The sequence below is a fragment of the Lepidochelys olivacea genome (assembly GCF_965140295.1).
Source record: "Lepidochelys olivacea isolate rLepOli2 genome assembly, chromosome: 13".
Classification (NCBI taxonomy): Eukaryota; Metazoa; Chordata; order Testudines; family Cheloniidae; genus Lepidochelys; species Lepidochelys olivacea.
Window position 1 is genome coordinate 4,617,822 of NC_140423.1, and position 22,558 is coordinate 4,640,379.

The 22,558-nt window shown below is 50.3% G+C and overlaps 2 protein-coding genes across 2 annotated transcripts; one reads left to right on the top strand and one right to left on the bottom strand.

Annotated features, from left to right (window-relative positions):
* Nucleotides 1–1,061: 1,061 nt before the first annotated feature.
* On the top strand, nt 1,062–11,447 carry LOC311529417 (tripartite motif-containing protein 54-like; the record flags this gene model as incomplete). Its single annotated transcript, XM_084645393.1, has 10 exons — nt 1,062–1,214; nt 2,958–3,118; nt 4,272–4,443; nt 5,421–5,516; nt 6,794–7,027; nt 7,859–7,881; nt 7,977–8,101; nt 9,108–9,421; nt 10,055–10,391; nt 11,407–11,447. The coding sequence occupies 10 exons, from the start codon at nt 1,062–1,064 to the stop codon at nt 11,445–11,447; spliced, it is 1,656 nt and encodes a 551-aa protein (XP_084501519.1).
* A 4,627-nt stretch (nt 11,448–16,074) lies between these two features.
* Nucleotides 16,075–17,130, bottom strand: LOC311529304 (urocortin-like; the record flags this gene model as incomplete). The annotated part of the gene is given in 3 exon segments (XM_084645194.1): nt 16,075–16,531; nt 17,053–17,111; nt 17,113–17,130. Coding segments are annotated over 3 exon segments (534 nt in total).
* Nucleotides 17,131–22,558: the final 5,428 nt, after the last annotated feature.

Sequence of the window (22,558 nt, forward strand, 5' to 3'; positions counted from 1 at the left end):
TTGATAGAGCTAAGAATTCATAGGGTGTGGAAAACTGTTAAGTTTGCCTGTCTGTCAAGAACACATTGAAAAGGAGAGGTTTCTTCTGTCTCAGGTAAATACATGGTCGCCGACTCCATACTATCTGAGCACCTCACAATCTTTTAATGTATTTATCCTCACAACACCCTGTGAGGTAGGGCAGTGCGATTGTCCCCCTTGTACAGATGGGGAAACTGAGGCAGAGAGGCTAAGTGACTTTCCAAGGTTATTCAGGAGGGTTGTGGCAGGGACTTGAGCCCAGCTCTCCCAAGTTGTAGGCTAGTGCTCTAACCACTGGATCATCCTTCCTCACTTTGCAACCTCTTATGTAAGTCCCAGTAATGAGTGCTGTGCAAGATCAAGATTTATCCTCTAGTTAGTTGACTGCTGCTGTGGTCGGGAGTAGCCATTGTGCAACCCTCTCTCCATCCCATAATCAAATGGCTGAGCTTTTCTCCTGACTATTCTTTTAACTGCTCTCAATCTCACATTTGTTTATATTTCAGCAGCACCCAAAGGTTGCTAGTCAGATTTTCCTTGCACTAGGGAAACCCCTGTGCCAAAGAGCTTATGCGTACTGTGTGCCTGGATGTGTGCACCCTGGCTCTGTGTGAACTAAAAATGTGCTTGAGTCCTTTTTAGCTTCACCACCTATAGTGGATGTCTCTGTTGGGTAATCTGCTGACACTGGGCTATGAATTCAGACTGAATGAGCCTTCTTTCCCTCCAGAGATGAGCAAGAACCTTAATAGTAACATGAGAGGGGAGTAGCCTCAGCCATCAAATTCCAGGAGTCCTAAAGTGGAGCTGAAGCAGAGCCCCAGAGACCTACTAGGCCAACAGCTGCATGCAGCTCTTAATCTGTGTGGCAGGCTGCTTTCCCCATCCAATCTTCCTGTGCTCTTCCTCGGCACCACAGTCCAGAGCCAAACAGGCCGAGCCACACAGTGCTTCCTTGTTCTGTTGCTTGAGTGCTGCTGGGAGTTGGGGGAGCAGGGAGAGTCGAGGGCTGCATTGGCTTTCTTGTCATGTCCATCCAAATGGAATACAACTCCTATCGGCGGGATCACCCCATCGACAGCCTGGAGAGGCAGCTCATATGCCCTATTTGCTTGGAGGTGTTCACCAAACCTGTGGTAATCCTGCCTTGTCAGCACAACCTGTGCCGGAAATGCGCAAATGACATATTTCAGGTGAGTAATCCGAGTTGCAGCTTCCGCTCGTGGGGAGAGGTTTTTTTTATTTATTTAATTCAATTGATACTGCAGGGTCCTGTGTCTGTGTTTCTAAGTAGGCAGGAAGAGATCATGCTATTGAAATATGGATTGGTCAATTGGGTAGGAAAGGAGAATGCCCCCAAATCGTCCTAGTCGTCAACCCTTTCCAGCTTCTGCTAAATTTTCTCACACACAATCCTCTCAGGAAAGGAAAGTAATGCACTGAACTCCTTTCCTGCTGGTTCAAGTGTCAGGGCCGACCGCTCGCTCTGTCAAGGGACCTGGGAGCCTTAGAAACATTCACGATTAACAGCCCAGCCTACTGTGAGGTAGGAGTGAACTATCCCCTGTTCACAGAGAGGTGAAATGAGTTGGCCAAAGTCACACGGGGAGCCTGTGTGCAGAGCCAGGACTAGAATGCCGATCATCTGAGTTCCAGTCAAGTGCCCTGCCCACGAGACCATCCTTTAACATCTGTCCCATGTTTTCCCATCCCGCACCCCCAACAAGGAATAGCCTCTATTTGTAACGTTAATGTACAGAAAGCTTGAGCAGAAAGTTGGGAGGGACCCAGCTAGTGTTACTCATGCACCTGATTCCCCTGTTACAGGGCCAGTGTCCTTTTTAAATGTATGAAAATGCTAAGTGCTCCATTTCTGGGGCAAGAGAACATGAAGCTCTGATGGTTGCCTGCTCCGGGCTGTTATAACACACACCTAGCAGTGTTGTAGAGAAGTGTGTGTTTCACTGACCTCTAACAAAATGACTCAAGTTTCCCAGAAAGTCAAGCAACGTCTTTATGCAGAGCAAGAGTGAGAAATGTTAGCCTAAATGTGGAGGAGCTGTCAACAGACTTGAGGGGCCGCTCATGCCAAACCTGTTAGGAGAAACTATTCTAGTGTGTTCATAAGGAATGGGCTGGCATACTGGCAGCTCAGTAATACATCATTTTCTTTTGTGGCAATCTGGGCATTCACAGCAACACATGGCATTTCATTAAGGAGCACCACCACACCTGAGACAGGTCTGTTAGTCTTCCTGTCTCCATTTTACAGATGGGAAGATTGAGTCACTGACGGGTGAAGTGTCATGCCCAAGGCTGTGCTGGGAGCCTGTTTGAGCCATGATCACAATATAGGTGCTCTTAATCCTGTGCTTGGGCCATTGGATCAGGATCTCCCTCAGCATGAAGTGTTCATGTTCTCACATCACATCATGCAGGAATGTTGGGTATGGTGATGATACACTCTGAAGTTTTAATAGCTTTTAACTCCTTCATGGCTCTTTGCTGCTGACCACCGCTGACTTCGAAGGGCTAATTCCTTATTTGATTGAAATTAACTGAGAAGAACTGAGGGCACTAACTTAACGTTTCAAGAGAAGGCTTTTCTTCCGGTAGCAGTACCAGATTTATCTTCTTGAGTCATGTGCAGATGGCTCAGCATAGCTGAGGGGTTCTGCATGTTCTGATTCCAATCCTTCTGTTGTCCTGGGGGATTTTCATCACCTGCCTTTGGGCTATTAAATATCTTGTGTTTACACTTCGCTGCTGCACCGCAATCCCTCTCTTTAACAGTACACCCTCTTCTCATTTTGCTTCCTATGTGACAGGTTTGCAGTGTGCACTTAGGGTCATGTGATTCCTATCAAACCAGTCTGTGGTCAGCTGAGTAACCCCCCTGTAGCAGCATCTAATGAAGATCCTTGTTTGTGTTTCAGTCTCGTGGGACAACCCTGGGCTCTGCAGGCCGCTTTCGCTGCCCATCCTGTCGCCATGAAGTGGTCCTGGACAGGCACGGTGTCTATGGCCTGCAGAGGAATCTACTGGTGGAGAACATCATTGATATTTACAAACAGGAGTCGGCAAGGTGTCCCAACCCGTTCATTTCTTGTGTGTGTGTGTGTGAGAGAGAGAGAATCCATCAGTACAGCCTGCAGACTCTATAATGTGTCTTCTTGCAAAATATTATTCCGCCATTAGAGGTCTCTGTGTACTGTATAGCGTTCCAGACAGGCTCCGGTCCCCTGGTAAAGGCAGACGTCAAAGCTAAAAATCAACCTGTGTGGAAGCCTGGTTGTGTCTATAGTTGTCGTTGTTTTCTTTAATCAATGTCTCCTGCATACGAGCTTTGATTCCATAGATTACGACAGACGCGACTCTGCCTCTGTGTAAATGAGAGGGCGACTCCAGATCAAACGTGCCCACTTTATAAGTCAAAAAAAGAGTTTTTCTAACTGTTAACTCACTGTGGGATCTAAGAGAAAAACTTGGGTCTTTCCTTTTCGTGCATCATCACCTCGGACTAACGGTCTTACAGGCCAAACTGTGCTTTCTGTAGCACCCTTTCCTCCAGGGCGTTTGCACATCTGCAAGTAGAACTTAGCAAACAATTCTGCTGTTGATCCACGAGTGGGAATAGAACCCTGGTCCCCCCGCTCTCAGCTGGGTTGGCTCTGCAGGGCTAACAGAAGTAAAAAAAAGTGGGGGAAGCTTCCCTACTAACATCAGCAGAGCTGGGCTGCTGACGGGATAGATTGGTGGAGTAAGAAGTTGTCATTTATGCAAGTGCCCCGCAGGTGTATGTACGCAGCGTGAGAGACAGGCCCTGCCCCAAAGAGCTTACAGCGCAAGTAGACGAGACAGACCAAGGGTGAGAGGGGCACAGAGCTGAAAGTGACTGGCCCTCAGTTGGGGGCTGGGAGAGAATCCAGATCTCCTGACCTCCTCCAGTCCACTGGATGTTGCCTCCCCTATTTCATTTCCTGCTCCTGCTGGTTTTGGTAGGAAGGAAATGAGGTGAGCCTCTCTGGTGCTAACACCAGTGCAGAACTCCTAGCAGATGGCACTGCTCACCTGAGCTTGCAGCTGGTTGGTTTCCATTGCCCCAGAGCCTGGGTCTCAGTACTGACTTCTCAGCATGTAGCATCTGCCCTGTTGGGCTTCAAGTCTTGGCACTGGTAGGGGGAAGAAAAATCAAAACCCCATCTTGACTTTCCGCCTCCCTCTCTCACATGCCCTCTCCCCCCATGTAGCTCCAGGCCTCTGTTAAAGACAGAACATCCAAGCTGCGAAGAGCATGAGGAAGAAAAGATCAACATCTACTGCATGACATGTGGGGTGCCCACCTGCTCCCTCTGCAAGGTCTTTGGAGAGCACAAGGAGTGTGAAGTAGCTCCCCTGTCGGACATCTACATGAAACAGAAGGTTGGCTTCTCCCTGGCATTTGCTCATGGGGTGCCCGGTACCTGGATCATTGCTACCAGGGTGGAGGGGAGAAAGTTGGGCATCTTGTTCTTACAGAGCGCAGCCTTTTATCCACTCCAGGCTCTGCTACGAGGGTCGTAGACAAAACAAAGATTTAAAATGATGCATGCATACCAGCCGCTCTCCCATTGCATCAGTGTAGGTCCTGTCCACTAGAGAAGACCATTCAGAAGCTTCAGGTGCTGAGTTCAGTGTTACTGTTCATTCACACCACTGGTACATAGGGACTATACAGAACATGCAACAAGATAGACCCGAGGTTCATTGGGGTGGGGTGGAGGTAGGGAGATGGTGCACACAGTATGCCTGCAATGTCCACCTAAGGATCTCAAAGACTTTGATGCTCATTAATTAAGTCTCACAACACCCCTGTCAGGCACATGTTATCTCCTCCTAACAGATGGAGAAGCTGAGGCATGGAGGTAAGCCCGTGACATCCTCAAGGTCACACTGGGATCAGGATGCTGTGGGTCTCTTGATTCCCATCCTACACTCTAACTTGTACTTGGTGAGATAAATTTAAAGCCAGACTGTATGTTTTTTGCTGGGACAGTGCTGTCAGCAGATGGACAGAGACTTAGATGGGTCTTGGGGTGGGGTGGGAAGACACTGATGTCTTATTTATCCAGCACCCCCTGGAAGAGGTGCTTGGGAACACTACACAAATGGTGACAACATGAAGCCATTCCCTCTTGTCTCTGAAAACGTGAAGCTTGCCTTCCACCACAGCAGGCACCTGTGCTGGGAGCCAGGGTGGTAGTGAATGAGGGAATGGTCTGTCACAGCGGCAGGCTCTTTGGAGCCTGGACCATCTTAATCTCCTGGTGTCTTGTGCATTGCTGGCCATGTTCTCGGTGCTGAATGGTAAATTATCTGAGCTCTCTCTTTCTCTTTCTCCCTCCCCCGCCCCCCCACAGTCTGCTCTGACAGATGGGATTGGAGCCCTTGTGGCCACCAATGACAGAATCCAGGCCTTCATTGATAACTTGCAAGGCACTTGCAGGAACATCGAGGTACTGCATGCAGGTTCTCAGGATCCTTTTTGGGGAGGAGGAGGGGGAGCCCCATAAAACATTTCTGAGCTCAGAGAGGGGTAGCTCTTTGGGCCCAGATAGTTTGGAAGCTCCTGCTGTTGGCACAGATGCATTTTCCTTTAGTTGGCTGCATTTGAAGACAACCTGGGAAACCAAAGTCCCTGTCTGCCCTGCGTGGACACTCCAGGGCAGAAGTTTGCTGGGATGTCCTTTTTTCTTTGCACTGGGATACAATGAGTCCTGACTGGCTGGCTGGCTGCTCTGGGGCTGCATTTCAGTGGCCAAGTGCCTATACCATTCTAAGGTACCTTCCATCTGAGGCTGCCAAAGGGCTCTACTGGCAATAATGAACTCAGCCTCCTGTGACGTAGAGAAGTTCATTCACTCCTTAGACAGTTGGGGAAGCTGGGAAGCAGCGGGGATGTATCTTGAGCACACAGTGGCAGAACTGGGACTAGAACCATGGAGTCCTGACTCCCACAGGTAGAGCTGCTCAGGAATTTTTTGTCAAAATGACCTGTAGTTTCAGCAAATTCAAAGGTCTTTGCTGATTTTTGTTTTTGATCAATTTTTAAAATTTTCCCTTGGGATAAACAGTATAAAATACTTCATTTTGCTTCCAGTCAATCCAGCTTGAAATATTTTGGTTTGGTGAGCTGACCTGAAACATTTCATTTTGAATCAGTCCAACATTAGACTGTATTTGCCTATAGAACTGTGGAGTCTCATGGGAGATGTAGTTTGGGTGTTTTGTGCTCCCATTCTCTCATACGGGGCAGGCTCCTTGTCTGGATTGCATCTCCCATGATGCATGTTGATTTCAACGGACTGAGCAGCATAGTGCATTCTGGGAGTCACTTGACCACGGTACAGGAAATGAACTCCAGAAATGATGATTCCAAACTGACATTTTTTGGAATATTGCATTTGGTGAAATTTTTTGAGATTTCAACTTCATCCCAACTAAAACAAATGTCAAAATATCAGAATTTCCCACGGGATGGAAATTCCGATTTTCACTCCAATCTACCCAGATCTTTGTTTAATTATGAAATCATGCTGCCTCCAATATAGCTTTGAGGGGCATTGGAATCCTCTTATTTTGAAATGCTCAATACAAATGTCAGATGATCCAATATTACTGATGAAAAAGTATATTCAGCCCCTGCCCCTCACTTCATGAATCAGCTGTCCAAACCTATGTCTAAGCCAAGCCAGTTGAGCTAGTGAATGTGCTCTTTGCATCCTTCGAGCAGGACAACAGCAAGGCCCAGAAGCAGGCTCTGTGTGAGAAGTTTGACCGCATGTATGCCATCTTGGAGGAGAGGAGGAAGATCATGCTGCAAAGGATCACCTATGAACAGGAGGAGAAGACCCAGCATCTGAAGGCCCTCACCAGGTTGTACAGTGAACACATTGAGTCATCCTCCAAGCTGGTGGATGCAGCGCTGCAGTCCATGGAGGAGCTGCAGATGACAGTCTTTGTGCAGGTAACGTGGCAGGAGGCTGAGTGGCCATTGTCATCTTGTTCAACCTTGGGTCTCCTGTTGCCAACCAGTATGCTTTGTTTCCCAGAGCCAAGAGATGAACAGGGTAGGGGGAAGTCATGAGTAGGACAAGACTGGCTTTAAAATACAAGCAACCATTGCTTTTCAAGGCAGACTTGTAACTCAGTGCCATGGGAATGGAGTCATATCTTCCTTTCCCACCAACACCTTGATAGCTTGGAGTCTCCCACTTGCTTGAGATCCTTCAAGTCCAGGAAGGTGTGGCTCTGGAATAAGGAGTTGTCACCACTTTTAAGGCAGAGGAAACTAGGTTCTTGGGCAGACAGCTTCTGTAGGGAAAACCCTAAGGACAGCCAGGCTTGAGGAGAGCACTTGGGCTGGGCTTTGTGCTTGTTTGTTGTTGTTTGGGTTCACAATTCAGCAAAACCCCAAAGGTGGTGTATTGGGTTTATATACAGTGTGTGTCCTTTATAAGGAGCAGGATGGGCAGGGATGGTGTCCCTAGCCTCTGTTTGTCAGAAGCTGGAAATGGGTGACAGAGGATGGATCACTTGATGATTATCTGGTCTGTTCATTCCCTAGGGGGCGCCTGGCATTGGCCACTGTCGGAAGACAGGATACTGGGCCAGATAGACCTTTGGTCTGACCCCGTATGGCCGTTCTTATGTGGGAACTCCACCTGTTTTTCTCTGTCTGTCTGTCTCACACACACACACAAATGCGCACACGCTCGCCACATGTTTTTATCTTGATTTTTTTTGTTCTATTCCCATAATCGCACCTTTCTTCTCTTCTCCTTTTCTGGCTACTCAGAATGCCAAAGTTCTCATACAGAAGTAAGTAGAACTCCCTATTTTCACATTCACATTCTGACCCCAATTTATCTGAGGGACTGGATAACGTGGAATCGTATCTTCCTTCCCTTTCCCAGAATTTCCGAGGTGACCCAGAGCTGTGAAGTGGAGGCGCTGGAGTCTGGTTATGACAATATGGAGCACTACGCTGTGGATTTCAACGCCGAGGAGCGGGTGCTTTATCAGTTGGACTTCATTAAAGGTGAGAGGAAATGGTCTGGGCTGGTCAGAAATGGGGGCCTTGGAGAGGAGGGTTTGCTGGTCTGTCTGCGGGCTCACAATGTTCCGTTCACTGTGGTATCTGGGGCTACTTCAACCAGCATAAAAACCTTCCTCGTTTTTTTTATTCTAATGTCACTTGTGTCCCAGTTCTGCCACCTTGTCCATTTCACTGGTCGCTGATTTCAGTGGGACAATGTGTACTCCTGAGGTGAGTACAGGTGTCAGAATCCAGCCGTCATCCTGTCTTTATGTGGGGGAGGAGCCGAGAGCCTTTCTCCTTGCATTGGATGTTTATCACTGTTAACCAGAGGCCTGTGGCTGCTCCTCTGGAAGCCACCTCCTTGGGGTTCTCCACTCTGTGTCCTGGGATGGAAGCATTGGAGGTGCAGTGCTGCGTTCACTGGGTGCATTTCTCATGAATGAGTGAAGGAAAGAGACAGGGAGGGAGGGAGACAGCTGGTGAGCAAAGAGAAGAACGAAACATATGGTGTAGGATGCCACAAAACCAGCACCTCATGGTACCTTTGTGCTTTGTTCAGTTGGGGAACCTTTTCCTCCTAAGGGTTGAATCCAAAGCCCACTGAAGTCAGTGGAGAGGTTCCTATTCACCCCAATGGGCTTTGGATCAGGATTCCAGTTTCTATTCCATTCTGGGCACGGAAATCCAGCTCAGCTTACTCTGACCCCAAAGTTCCTTTGAGAGGGAAACAGGAATCCAGCTCAGCTCCTTCCCCTTCAGCAGAATCCCCATTTGAGTTGTTCTTCCCCAGAGTCCATTCACACTGGGGAGGAACATCCAGGTATTTTCTGTAGTTTTCCTATTTCCCTGTAAATTGATAGACTGCGGGGTTCGGCTGCTCTGAGACTTTCTCAGCTGACAGTTCTGCTGACGTCAGCGTCTATGAAATCTAGGTGTCTGTGCCCATCTGGACTAGGTGCTTTCTGCATCCCTTTCACATTGCCAGGCCTATTTATTATCCTTGTAGTTGATGAATCTGAAGAAGGGGCAGAGGAAGGAGAGGAAGATGCTGTGTGGGGAGATGCTGAAGGTGCATCAGCAGAGTCTGTGGCAGACGAGCAAGTGGCCAGCAGTGAGGGCAGAGAGGAGACCCTGAATGTCCCTGCAGATGGAAAGGAAGAGGAGGCAGAAGGAAAAGCCCTGATGTTAAAGGAGGCTGAGAGTGAGACTGCTGGGGAAGCTGATGCCAAGGCTAAACTACCAGGTTCAGCTCAAGCTGCGGAGTTGGATGTCCCAGCTGGCAAAGAGGGATCTGAGAGAGAGCCGGGCACTGCCCAGCAGGTAATGGCTTCAGGACTCTCCTGATCTCTACAGCAGTGATGCGGAAGCACCCGGGACCCACACTTGCTGTGGTAGGATTGTCCTCTCAAAAGCCAAAGATATACACTCATGCATGACATACAAGCGAGCCGTGTACGACATGTCTGTGCGGACATGTGTAATATAATCCCCGTTAGGGTGGTCTAGGCCAATGGCCCCCATCTTCTCCAGACCAGAACCCCCATCCCCCTTTAGCCACATGGTGGTTGTGACTCTCCTGAGACCTATTTGCACCCTCCAACTTGACCCCCCCCCGCCCCATCCTATGCTATCATGAAAGTGCTTCACAGAGGAGTGGCAGAGCTGAGGGGGTGGAGAAGCTCAGGATTAATGAAATCCTGCCCCCAGCCCACGCTTGGTCGAGCGATCGATGGTGTCATTACACAAATTGGACCCTCCAGAGAGAGTGTCAGAGGTGTTCGAGAGGGGACAAACCTAGTCCGGTCATTAGGCCCATCTCCCCCAGGAAGGGCTCCGTTTGGACAGGGTTTCTAGAAGGCATCTGGTATAAATTCCTTCCACACCCGAGCATTTCCCTTACAGGTGTTCTCACTGCCTCCCCTTTGCCCCTCCCTGGTGTTTGCTTTTTCGAAGGATGCAGCTGTTCCGGGTGGGACTGCTTCAGACTCTCAGGGCTCCGGGGCCGAAGCTGCCGAGTCTAGCAACGCCTGGCAAATGACCGCCCCAAATCTTGCCCTGCAAAATAACCCCAAGGAAAATGCCCTGGAAACCCCAGCTGACTCCGCAGCCCAGGGCAGGGGAACTATCGAGGCAGAAGAAGCCACTTGCTTTGTCCCAGCCGAGACATTCAGCCCCTCGGACAGCTCAGCCGGGAGCAAGAAGGGTGCTGACCCAAGCCAGGGCAGTACCGGTCCCGCCAGAGACAGCGTGGAGGGGGGCCTCGCTGTGGCGTCTGCCTCCGGCCAGGTCAGTGAGCCCCTGCGGCTGGTTAGGGGCCCTCGGGCTGGGCAGGGTCCACTTATGGCCCAGGAGGTGTGGGTGCGTTGGCAACGCCTGTTGCCGTTGGGAAGTAATCCCTGAAGCCTTCCAGCCGGGGAGCGACTTCCCGAGTTTGTTACACCCGGAGAGGGAGCTGGAGACAAGGTTTCATCCACATTTTTCTTTCTTAGTGTGTGTGTGTTGCGGGGGGGGAATGCAGATTTGGCAACAAGGAAACATGTTGCCAAGTTGTGTCGGTTTCACCTCAATTGTGGCGGCTGGAATGTCCCCCCCGCCCCCCTAAAATAATCCAAACATTTAATCTGGGCAGTTTCAAATGGAAATGTCCCCATGGTTTGGGGCTGAAATGACCAGAAAAGGTTTTTAACCATAGAATGTCAGGGTTGGAAGGGACCTCAGGAGGTCATCTCGTCCAACCCCCTGCTCAAAGCAGGACCAATCCCCAATTTTTGCCCCAGCTCCCTAAATGGCCCCCTCAAGGATTGAACTCCCAACCCTAGGTTTAGCAGGCCAATGCTCAAACCACTGAGCTATCCCTCCCCCATGTTGGTAAAGAAACAATACCGAAAGGTTCTGAAAGAAGCCTGACATGGAAATGAAACATTTCATTTTGGGTTGAAGGAAAACATTGAGTTTGACCAGATATGATCTTTTTATGGACTTCTTGATTCACTGAAAATTTTGGAAAGTTTTTTCCCTCGAGTCTGACCCCGCCCCCCAATTTTTTGGCATTACCAGTGAACTGAAAACCCTGTTAGTCTCACGGCTCTCAATGTAAGTGGTGGGGGGTGGGGGTTCCTTTATTATTCAGGAAATGTTCTGGAATCTTTCATTTCTGGATAGTCAACAGGGATGGGTGGGTGGGATCTTGATTCAATGCCTTACCCATGGAAGGCTCTGAGGCCAGTTCAGCACCCCCCTACCGCTGCACTGCAGCAGCTGTGGTGCGGCTGACTCCAAAACCTGGTGTAACTTGTGTCCTTTAGATCCAGAGGAGACAATGCTGCTGGCCAAGCGGCAGCAGTAAATCCCTGCAGAAGGGAGAAGGGAACAGAATGCCCACTGGTGCATGTGAATTGCCCCCCATCGCTGGTCACCTTTCATATATTAGTCTTCCCTGTTTTCACACTTGGCACTTCTGCAGGCAGAGTTCTCCAAATGCCAGAAACAATCCTCTGACTGTTAGAATAATAGAGTTATGGAAAAGTAGGGCTTGAAGGGACCTCAAGAAGTCATCAAGTCCACCCCCCTGCACTGAGACAGGATCGAGTTATCCCTGACAAATCTCTGTCCAACCTGGGTCTTAAAAACCTCCAATGATGGGGTCCCTTGGAAGCCTATTCCGGAGCTTAACTATCCTTATAGTTAGGTTTCAGAGTAACAGCCGTGTTAGTCTGTATTCGCAAAAAGAAAAGGAGGACTTGTGGCACCTTAGAGACTAACCAATTTATTTGAGCATGAGCTTTCGTGAGCTACAGTGTGCATCCGATGAAGTGAGCTGTAGCTCACGAAAGCTCATGCTCAAATAAATTGGTTAGTCTCTAAGGTGCCACAAGTCCTCCTTTTCTTATAGTTAGGTAAACTTCCTAATTTTCCCTTGCTGCAGATTAAGTCCATTCCTTCTTGTCCTACCATCAATGGACACTGAGAACAATTGATCACTGTTTTCTTTCCAACAGCCCTGAACATATTTGAAGACTATCAGATCTCCCCTCAGCTTTCCTTTCTCAAGATGAAACATCCCCAGATTTGTTAACCTTTCCTTATAAGTCAGCTTCTCTATCATTTTATAGCTCTCCTCTGGACTCTTTCCAATTTGTCCATATCTTTCTTAAAGAGTGGCACCCAGATCTGAATACAGTACTCCAGGACCTACGCTTTCCTTCATCTTTCTCTTAATGTATTTGGAGAACCTCTGTTCACTTTGGTATGGTTATTACACTTCAGGTCTTTCTGAAGATCAGCCTGTTCAAAGAGAACCCCATCCAGGACCAGGGAAGCAGCCACTGGCTCCCTTTTCATCCCTCTCTCAACTGAGAGATACTGGACCAGAGTCTATGTAACTATTCACCTACAGCTGTTAAGAACTTGAGGTGCACTCATGTGAAGGGTTAATATCACCAGCAACTTCTTTGCCAGCACAGACTGTGCATAAATGGCCCTGTTTTAACCATGAAACCATTCTTCCCATCCCCAGTAGAAATAGCAGGGTTTAGGTATTTCCTACATTGTATTTTACAGATGGGGAAAAATGTACTTTTAAAAAAATACCCCAGAATAACCCACGTGCATTAGCCCTGCAAAGCGAGCTGCTGCTTCGGCCATGATCAAGCTTTTTCCCTTCTAGGCTGGGGAACCTGAACTGCCCTTGCCTGCTCCAACTAAATGTATTTTTAGAGAATCTGTTCCTGTCCTCCTCTTTCTGAAGGATTGTAGTGATCTAATGATGCTCTGCACTTGTGCAGTGCCTTTCATCTCAAAGGCTCTTGCAGAGATGGGTGCGAGTTTCCCCTTCTGTAATGGAGATAATGAAGCACTGAGAGGACAGATTTTCAGACAGGGGCCTGTGCATGCACCAGGTAATTGCTCATGCAAATCACTATTTGGATGGATTTGCACCAAGTTACTGCACCTGCACTCACAGATTAAGCCCCCAACCCCTCTGAAAGTCCATTCCACCATGAACTGTCAGCCTGGGGTTGTTTAGATCCCAGCTGAGCGGAGGGGGTGATATGGACACACAATGAAGGTCGCCATCAGAATGATTCCTGCAGAAAACTGAAAAAGGGGTGAGATTTCTAAAGGCCTCTTTGATGCTGCTGTAAGCAATTTTCAGCAGTCAACGAGAGGGGTCTTCACATCTCTATGAGACTTAGGGGGCTTTGGTGTTGGAATGAGAGAGCTGTCTCACAACGAAGGGCAGTTCAGAGGCCTGGGGAAAATGGTATATTATGATTGATTGATTGTATTACCTCAGCGCTTAGGAGCCCTACTTATAGACCACAACCTCATTGTGCTAGGTGCTGCTGTACAAACATAGAACGAAGAGCCCCAAGGAGCTTACAGTATTGACAGGAGCCTATGGACTAGTACCTGCCTTGCCGGCTTCTATGTTTATACACAGAGGACACCACTTTCTGTTTGTTGTACATCCCCATTCCTTTGCCTGCATTCCCATCTGATCACAGCATTGTGTGCGTGAGAGATTCTCCACCAGGCTGTAGCTTTCTCCCTTTCAGTGCTGGCCTGGGTGATCATCCTGACATGCCTTTGGAACTCAGTGGCCATGTGACTGCTCTGGGGATGGGAGTGTGGCGTTTCAAGTCAGGTATAATACCCTGAACCACAGATGGTTACTGAGCTTCCTCCTTCCCTCTCCCTCTGTTAGAGAGCAGGTTAGAGAGTTACAAGGGATGAAATGAGGAGCTTGCCCCTGCTCTCTGGAGCGGCACTGAATATATGCTCCTTCCTGCTTCTCCAGGACCCCTCTGTGGTGGATGGGAAGAGTGAAGAAAGCAGTGAAGCTCCATTTGGGAGTAACTTCAGTCCTGCTCTGTGATGTCAAGATGAAGACAAGGTGGGTGCAGGGCTCCTTCTGCTTCCTGGGGTGGGCAATTCCCCATTGCCCCCAATCCCTTGCCCTCCTTTTTCATTTTCATAGGTAGAGCCACCCTTGGCTGAGACTGGGCAGAGACACACTGGATAACTTGCGCTGGTTTCTTACCTCAGTAATAGTAACTGATACATTAGCATCCTGATATTCAGAGGCACCGAACACCTACAAATCTGGCGAAAGCTGTAGGTGCTCAGCACAGCTGAAAGTCCGGCCTTTTGTTTCTAATTTGTATTGAAGTTCTCGGCCTGTAGTGCAGGAGATCAGACTAGCCAATCAGAAGGGCCCCTTCTGACCTCCAAACATCTGCCATGTGTGCTCTCCATCAAGAAGTCTTTGGAGGGAAATGTGCAAAAATGTAAAATCCTCATTAAATATGTCCTGGGAAAGCCATGGAAAATCCTTAGCTATTTAGTGTGTCTGCCTCTGCCATGCACAGTCTTCCTCCCTGCATTTCAGAGCCCTGGTGTAGCAGGAGTGTCTGGAAGACTAAAAGGGTGTTAGACACCCAGTACTGGTGTGTGGTTTTTTGTTTTTTTTTAAGCATTGAACTCCATTTCAGTGAAATGTACTCTGTGGACACTGATGTTACCGCCTCAATGTCTTTCATTCAGACACTAGAGAAACCAGGTCAGACATCTAACACGATTGTAATGGTTTTTCTCCCAGGTCCACCTTCCAAGCTCAACAGCTGAAAACCACCAGAGTTATAGTTTCTTGTTTTCCTGGTGAAATTTTCTGATCTGAAACCCCCCGTCCACCCATCTGGATTTTTGTTTGGAAGAAGATAAGGCGGCTAGACTGAATCATGGGAGCAAGTGGAAAGGTGGCATGGGACTGCTAGGAGCAGGGCTGCCTACATTTAGAATAGCAAAGGCCAGGATGGTCACTAACCGGGAGCCCCAGGGCTGCATAGAATGCGCAAAGAAATGTACCTGTAAATAAATAAAACCCCAAGCGTCCGCACGCTCACCTAGTGTCTGCTTGTATCTGTGCCTGGGGCGGTGAATAGGGATTGCTGCAGCTGTCTTGATTCTGCACAGTGAGGGAACAGAAAGTGAAGGGCTCCAGGCGTCTGCTGGTTGCATTTGCTCCTGCACTTTGGACACCCCGGCGTTGGAGAAATTGGCATGGAGGGGAGGGAAGATATGTTGCCACTGTAAGGTGGCTTTGCTGGCAGCCCCTGGGTTTCAGCAAGGCATGAGCCTCTGGCATCACCTCCAGGATTTTACCTGAAAGCTCAGGGGGATCAGATGGAATAAGATGCTGATTGAAAAGCCCTTTGAGTCCCAGCTTGCCAACGGGGACCCAGGGGGATCCGTGCCCCGGCCAGCGCTGCCTGCTTGGGATGCATTCGGGGACTCGTCTCACTCTGGTTCTGAACAAGCGTCGTGTGGAGCCAATGGAACACCGGAGTCAAGCCGGGTCCGAAATGCCAACAAACAAGTTTGTGTAAATCCAGCCCCTGTAGCAGGTTCGAACCTGTCCCTCTCGGGAAAGGCCTCCCTCGGTCTTTGACCTCCTTGGGGGGGGGCAGCTCTGGGGCGCCCCCCCCCCTCCGTGCGTCCCCAGCCCATCAGGGCGCCGCTGTGAGAACCCGGCCATCCCCCTGGCATCGTGCCTGCAGCAGGCCGGGTAGCGCCAGCCCGGAGGCTCCAGCCGGGGCCAGGAAGGGGCCGGCGGGCGTTAAGAGAAGCAGGCTTGTTAAAATAGAGTTTATTGCGAGCTCGGGCATTGCCATGCTTTACTCCACGGCACACACAGAACACAGGCAACAGCGGCGCGGGACGGAGCGAGAACACACCTGGCCCCGTGGGACGCACACCTGGCAGCGCCCCCCCTGCCCTCCCCCTCCCCTTGCCCCAAGAGCGGGGTGTTTATCTCCCTTCCTGCCCCGCGCTCCGGGTCCGCTTCGCGCCCCAGCGATTCAGGGGCGCCGGGCCGATCCCCCCATTGACACTTGTTACAAGAATATATTTAAATGTTCAACCTAAAAACGCTCCCCCCCCCACAGCCCCCTCTCTCCTCCCCCAGCCCGCCCTCACTTCCCGATGTTCTGCAGCAGCAGCTGATTGCTCAGGGCTTTCTGGGCCAGTCTCTCCTCCCGGGACATCTCCAGGAACTCCCGCAGGAGGTGGAAGGTCAGGTCGAGGGAGTTGGGTCTGCCGTCTTTCCGCCGCGAGGAGTAGGGCGACCGCTCCTTCCTTCGCAGCTCCGGGGTGCTCTCCGCGCCCCCGGCCTCGCAGGGACCGAGCAGTCTGTGGAGGGAGGGGAGCCCCGCTTCTGTGCCCGCTGAAGGCAGCGGGGGCTTGGCCCCCAGCCCCGGTCTCCTCGGCCACAGTTCCCAGGCTGGACCGGGGACCAGAGCGAACTGCGGGGCAGCTCCCCGGGGCAGCTCCAGCGGGGAGCCGTTCTCCGACGGGAGAAACAGCAGGACGAGGACGAAGGCAGCCGACATCATCCGGATCCTCATAGCTTCTGCTTCTGGGGCTGGGCGCCTGCAAAGAGAGCCCGGGAGGGGTTACCCAAAGCCAGCGGGGCGCTGCAAGCCTCCGCCGCGGGCAGCCCCGACCCAGGCACCTTCCCGGGGCGAGCAGCATCGAGCCCCCCACCCCACCCCACCCCGCCGGATCCATCCGCGGGGCGGTTACCAGGAGCCAGCCCTGTCCCCTGAACACATGGCAGGGAGGCGATAGAAACTCCCCCCGTTCTCCGCCCTCCAAGCCAGGCTCCTAAGGCTCGCCCCAGCCAGGGCAAAGGAGCTGTCCCCGCCCGATCCCCAGCCCTGCCCCGGGGGCGGAGGGAGGGGGGTACCAGCCACCCCGGAGCTTCAGTTACATCTGCCGGAGAGCGGTGCCGCTTGGCTTTCAAGTTTGCTGAGCGGCAGCCGCTGGACTAGGGGCCCCGGGAGCGGAGGGGAAGCCAAGGAGCGCCCCGCATCGCCCTTGGAGAGGCCGGACGGCTGCAGCCCCGCCAAGGACCCTCGCCCCGGGCGCAGCGCTGGGGGGGGGGGACTCACAGTTGCGGTTCTCTGGAGAATTCAGCCGCTGGTCCCAAGCGCAGCAGGTGGCAGGAGCCCCTCACACATGAGCACCATGGCGAGCCATACAGGCAGGGCTTTATATACCCCCGGCAGCCTGCCAGGCACCCCACCACGTGACGGGCTGCTCGGGCGTGTGCTGGGGGGGGGGCACAGATCAGCGCCCCGGATCGGGGAGCTGCTGGAATCGTGACGCGCTAGAGACCAGCTGGGGAAGGGGAGCTGGGCTCCCCGCGGAGCGGGGCTGGGTCGCTGGGCTGCGCACAGGGGAGCCGGGGCTGGGGGTTCGTTAGCGCGCCCATCCCTGCGGGCGCAGCCAGGCTGGGGCCGGCCTCGGGCGCCGGAGCTGCCCAAGGTGCTGAAACGCCGCGGGGCTTGCTCCCGGGAGGAGCCTGGTGCGGGCGCTTCCAGGGCAGGGACAGGCGGGGGCGCGGGGCCAGGGCCGCCTGTCCCACCCGAGCAAACCGGCGGTAGCCGAAAAGACAGGACTTGGCCCTTTGTTTTTGTTGTCTCGGCCGGTATGGCTGGGGGGTGGGGGGGGGCAGGCTCCCTCTGTCTGACACGCCCAGCAGCCGGCTGTGTAGCCCTCTTTCCTTCGCAAATTCACAGGCACCCGCGGCTCTCCCTCCCCCCCCCCAGCCCCCGATTTTCAAAATTCAGAGCCGGAGGTCAGCCCCCGAATTCCCGACACAGGCCCCCGAAAGTGGCCCGGGTTCCCGCCCCGCAGTGGACACGGCTGGGTGTGCAGGGCTTTTGCAAGGGAGCCACTTAGTGCGAAGGAGCCCGGCTAAGGATGTGGGGGCTTATTTTAGGCATTCTTTAAAAACCCGGTACCTATATAGGTCCACACACACGCTGATATATGCCAATGCATGTGTGGCGTATGCCTGGGGTGGGGGGGGTGCTGTGCGAAAGGACAAAAGATCAATATTATTTCTATTTCTCTCTCCGCCTATGTGCCCGGTGGACGTTGGCGACTGGCCACTAACGTGGCCTGCATTGGAAGGAGCCAGTGGTTCTCACCCTGTTTACCCTTGCGGGCCCCGTGTGCAGCTCTCTCTGTGTTACGGGGGCCCTATTCACACAGTAGCTATATCACCTGGATGGCCCTGAGCACGTCACATGGTCCTGCAGCTGGGCGCTGACCGGGCTGCAAGGGGCCCCCCAGTGGGTCCAGAACCACTGGCCTGCGCAATGAAGCCTTGCAGGTTTATATGAGTGAAAAATGTGAGCGGCAGTGTCTCTTTCATAAGTTGGGAAGCGAAGTGATTTACCTGACTAGCCTGTCTGCAATTCTCCTCTTAGAGTGATTCATTTTATGAGCTCATGGAGATTAAAACTTCACTTACGCTCTTGAAAGCAATTTTCCTCCTTTGGCTGAGTACAGAGGTAAATACATTTCTTTGCCTAATCACCCACCAAGGTATATGCCTCTTCCTGCAAATTGTGGCTTGCGGGGTGGTTCTCCTCCCCCCCCCCCCCACTGGTGCTTACATCATTCAGCTTTTGGAGTGAAATGCTCAGTTATTATGGTGATCTTGTAGAATTAAGATTCTGCTCAATAAACAGCTCAAGGGTAAAGAGATTTCTGCCAGGCCAGAGCTTGGCTGCGTGGAAAGAAGCACCATCCTTAGTTTAGGTGACCCTATGTGCAGGCTCGTTCTGAAGACAAAAGGGAGGCTGCTTTCTTGCTATTCATTCAAAATATTCTAAGCAGCGTTTGCCTGCCAGCCAGCCTGAGCATTGCTGCCTGAAACCCATTCAAATGAAAATTGAATTAAAGCAACAGCAAAAAGTATAATTGGCCAGGGACTGAGACTGCAATGTACATTTCATCTTCCCCACTTTCCCTTTACTGGAGTTCTTTGGTATCTGCTCCTTTGTTGGTTTCAGTTATTACCCAGGGCTGTAATTTCAGGTGCTCAGCTTGAGACTGATGTTCAGAAAGTGCTGGATGGCCCCTTTCCCCCAGAATCAGGCCACACCTTTAAGGTGTCTCAAGTCTGGTACCCAAAATTACCAGTCACATTTGAAAATCTTGGCCTTGCACAATGATGAGGCCAAAGGCAGCTCTGTTTGCTGGTCCAAAGAGGGCGGCCTTATAAGGGCGACAGGCAGTCAGATGTACCATGGATTGTCATGTTTTTTCTGGTGTGGACCACGTGCCAGAAGACAGAAGCCTCCCTTCCCATTTGTGGCCATCTCCCCTCTCACTGGCAGCTGAATAACATCCCTCTGGCAACTACAACAGTTGCTCACATGGCACAGTCACTTCAAGAAAGTATTTAGGGAGAGATTTTCAAAGACACACAGAAGAGCGAGGCGCTCAACTCCCGGGGGAGTGGGTGTGGAACTGCCCTTCCTGCCATTGAAAAATCTCCTCCTTAATGTCTTTTCAGCTTCTTTTTGGCATTTAACAGCTAGAAACAAGGACCATATCACCAGCCGTCTCTCCATGGACCACAATCCAGGTGATCAAATGGTGGCTTTCTGATTTGGAGGTATATAGGGATAGTATACAGAGTCCTTAGTTCTGGAAGGGATATTAAACCTTGTGCTTCAGGGATTAAGACAATCTCTAATTTAAGGGGACCAGAATGAGACCTAATGTAGCCAGCAGGTTATCTCACAACTGCTACTGTGAGGTTCTTAGGTATTCCTCTGAAGCATCTGGTGCTGGCCAGAGACAGGATACTGGGCTAGACTGTAGGTCTGATACAGCCTGTCAGTTCCCTATCCATTTTCCTGTCAAGCAATATTAGGATCTGATGTAAGTTTAGTAAAAAAAAAGTGAATGTCTCCCTTTTCTGTTTGAACGTGAGGCTCAGAGCTCTAGAAATGGTGTGTGTGTGGGGTGGGGGTGGGGAAGTGAGAGAGAGAGAGAGAGGCTGAGTCCCATTTGGGTTGTGATCAGGATTGTAAACTCAAGTGAAAGCTTTGATGGATCTTCTGAACATGGAAAATGTTAACAAGAGAACACATTTTACTTGGTTATGGGTAGCACCATGTCTCACTCAGATAATAAAGGCCAATCTACAGTGATTACACCTTATAAAATGCAATTCTCCCTAGGTAGACGTGATGACAAGTAACAGACACAGATAACAACTGCTACTGTGTGAAGGCATCATCTATAGTAACTCCTAGTATAATGGAACTGAGCAATCATTCATAATGGCATCTTGCAGCTATCATTACCTAAAGAAAAGGAAGATCTGGTGATAGACGCTTTTAATCTTCATTTTCCCTCCTGGTTCAAATGCAAGTCGCTGTTCAGTACAGATTGCCCATGTCTTTCATAATGTTTTGCCTTTTTCTTTTCGTGACATCTGATTCTGAGAATGGTACAGAGGAGGTCCGACCGTTAAATAATTGATATGGATGGTTATTCCTGAGAGCGAATGCACCCATGACAGATTTATAACATTTAACAAGTTCTTAGTGTCATAAATGAATGAAGATGTCCATAGACAAGAGTCACTTGCAGTCAGACAGCGGTTGATTCTGCACACACACACGTGAGTAACTTTACTCAAATGAACAGTCCCAATTAAATTAATGGCACTACCTGTGTGTGTAAAGTTACTCAGATGCATAAACATTGGCAGACTCAGGGTCCTAGTTTGTATGATGTAGTTACATTTGCCAAGGGGTGGTACATAGTGATACTTGAAGTCCAAGTTTATTTTCTAGGTTTTATTTTATGTATATGCTCAAAAACTGTGAAGAAACAAGTATTATGATGATTAAACCATCTATTATCCTGAGAAAGAAGTGTCAGAATATCTTCTAATTCTGTAATTGTGGGTCACTGGGTTGTTTTTTTCTTTTTTGCCATTCAAATTCCTTTGTGGGAAAGAAATTGCTGTCCAGATGAGAACATTTTATAACTGAGTCTAAAATGAAACCATCATATTTTCCCCTCCTTTTTGAGAGGAATGAGCTAGCCTAAGGGCCCAGCAATGAGTACCGGACAGGCCGACCCCCTGTAGCTGCATAGAAGATGATGGGCAGCAGTGGACCTCTGTGCAGGATCAGGCCCTAAATTAGTTCCCTAACAGATGGTCCTGCTGAAACCATAAGTGTGAGATGGAGGACTAAAGTTTTGGAGCATTTCCCTATTTGATGTGATTATCTCTCCCTCTCTCCCCACTTTATGTGAGCACTGCACATGGAATTAAAACCAGCAGGGAGCTGACTGTTGGGACAGTGGGCTCTGGGTCCTCCTCTGAGTGTGACAGCAGTTCTCAGCCCTGCTCTAGCTTGCACCTCAGGATGTTCTGGCTCTTTGGGGAACAGCTCTGGCATGGAGGGGTGTGAAGGCAATCACCGAACTGCAGGCCTGGTGTTTCATTCATATGCTTGTTTATGAGAAGCAGTGCAGCTCCTGCAGAGTGAGTAGTGGGGAAGTTGAAAAAATTTTTTTTCTTTTAAATGGTGGTTCTGGAGGTGGATGAATTTTCCTGGGTGTCAGGTTGCAGCATCGCTCCAGATTCAAAAGGGAGCCAGCTGGCTGGTGCTGCTTTGTGAATAGATGCAGCCAAATCTGTCTAGAACCTAGATTTGGCCGGAGACACTGGTGGCATGTGGAGCAGGTAATCAGCTCAGACGTAGCCCTGCTTGAGTGCTAAAGTGTAGAGATAGCACGGATTCCTTTTGGATCCGGTGTGCAGGCTGTGGGGAAGTGCAAAGGTTGTTAATTTAGTGTCAGATTTGCAAGGAGTGTTTGGCCAGGTCTACACTAGAAAAGCTTTGCCAGCTTAGCTATACCAGCAAACCCACCGAGGGTAAAAACAGCTTATTCCAGACAAAAGTGCAGCTTATACTGATTCAGTGAGTGCAATAAGATCTACCAGCAAAAGCACTTTTAGGCTTGTATAGCTGCATCCACACTAGGGCTTTTAGCAGTATAGCAACGGCATTACAAATCACACCCCTAAGTGCTATCCTGGCAAAAGCCCTGAGGTAGATGAAGCTTCCCCAGCATGCAAGTGCTTTTGCTGGCCTAGCTTATGTCACTTGGGGAACCTGTCTAGGCTCTGCTGTCTAAAGGGCTAACTATGCTGGAAACCCTTTTCCTGCAGGCCTGGTCTAAGGGGCTTTGGGGGCAAACTGCTATTGGATTTCAATGGGATTTGGGCACTAAATCCTTTACGCCCCTTGATTTACATTTCCTGTTACCTCTGCTTTAGCTAACTCATGCAGACACTTCAGCCTGGGCCTGGCAGCATTACATGTCTCAGCAATTCAAGGCCTCTGGTTTCTGTCCTTTTACTGGGGCTATGGGGTCAATGCTAACCACTCTGGAGTACAAGCTTCTCTGCCTGCCCATACTGGTGGAGTAAACAGCACCAGCTGCTGAAGGGCAGGAAGTGAGCTACAACCTGAGGTTGGCTGATTTGTTTTTTCCCCCCACTCTGAAGACCCCGGATCTCTTACAGGGTAAGCAAATGGCTCAGGTTGTGTCTTGTTAAAGTGTCTGAAT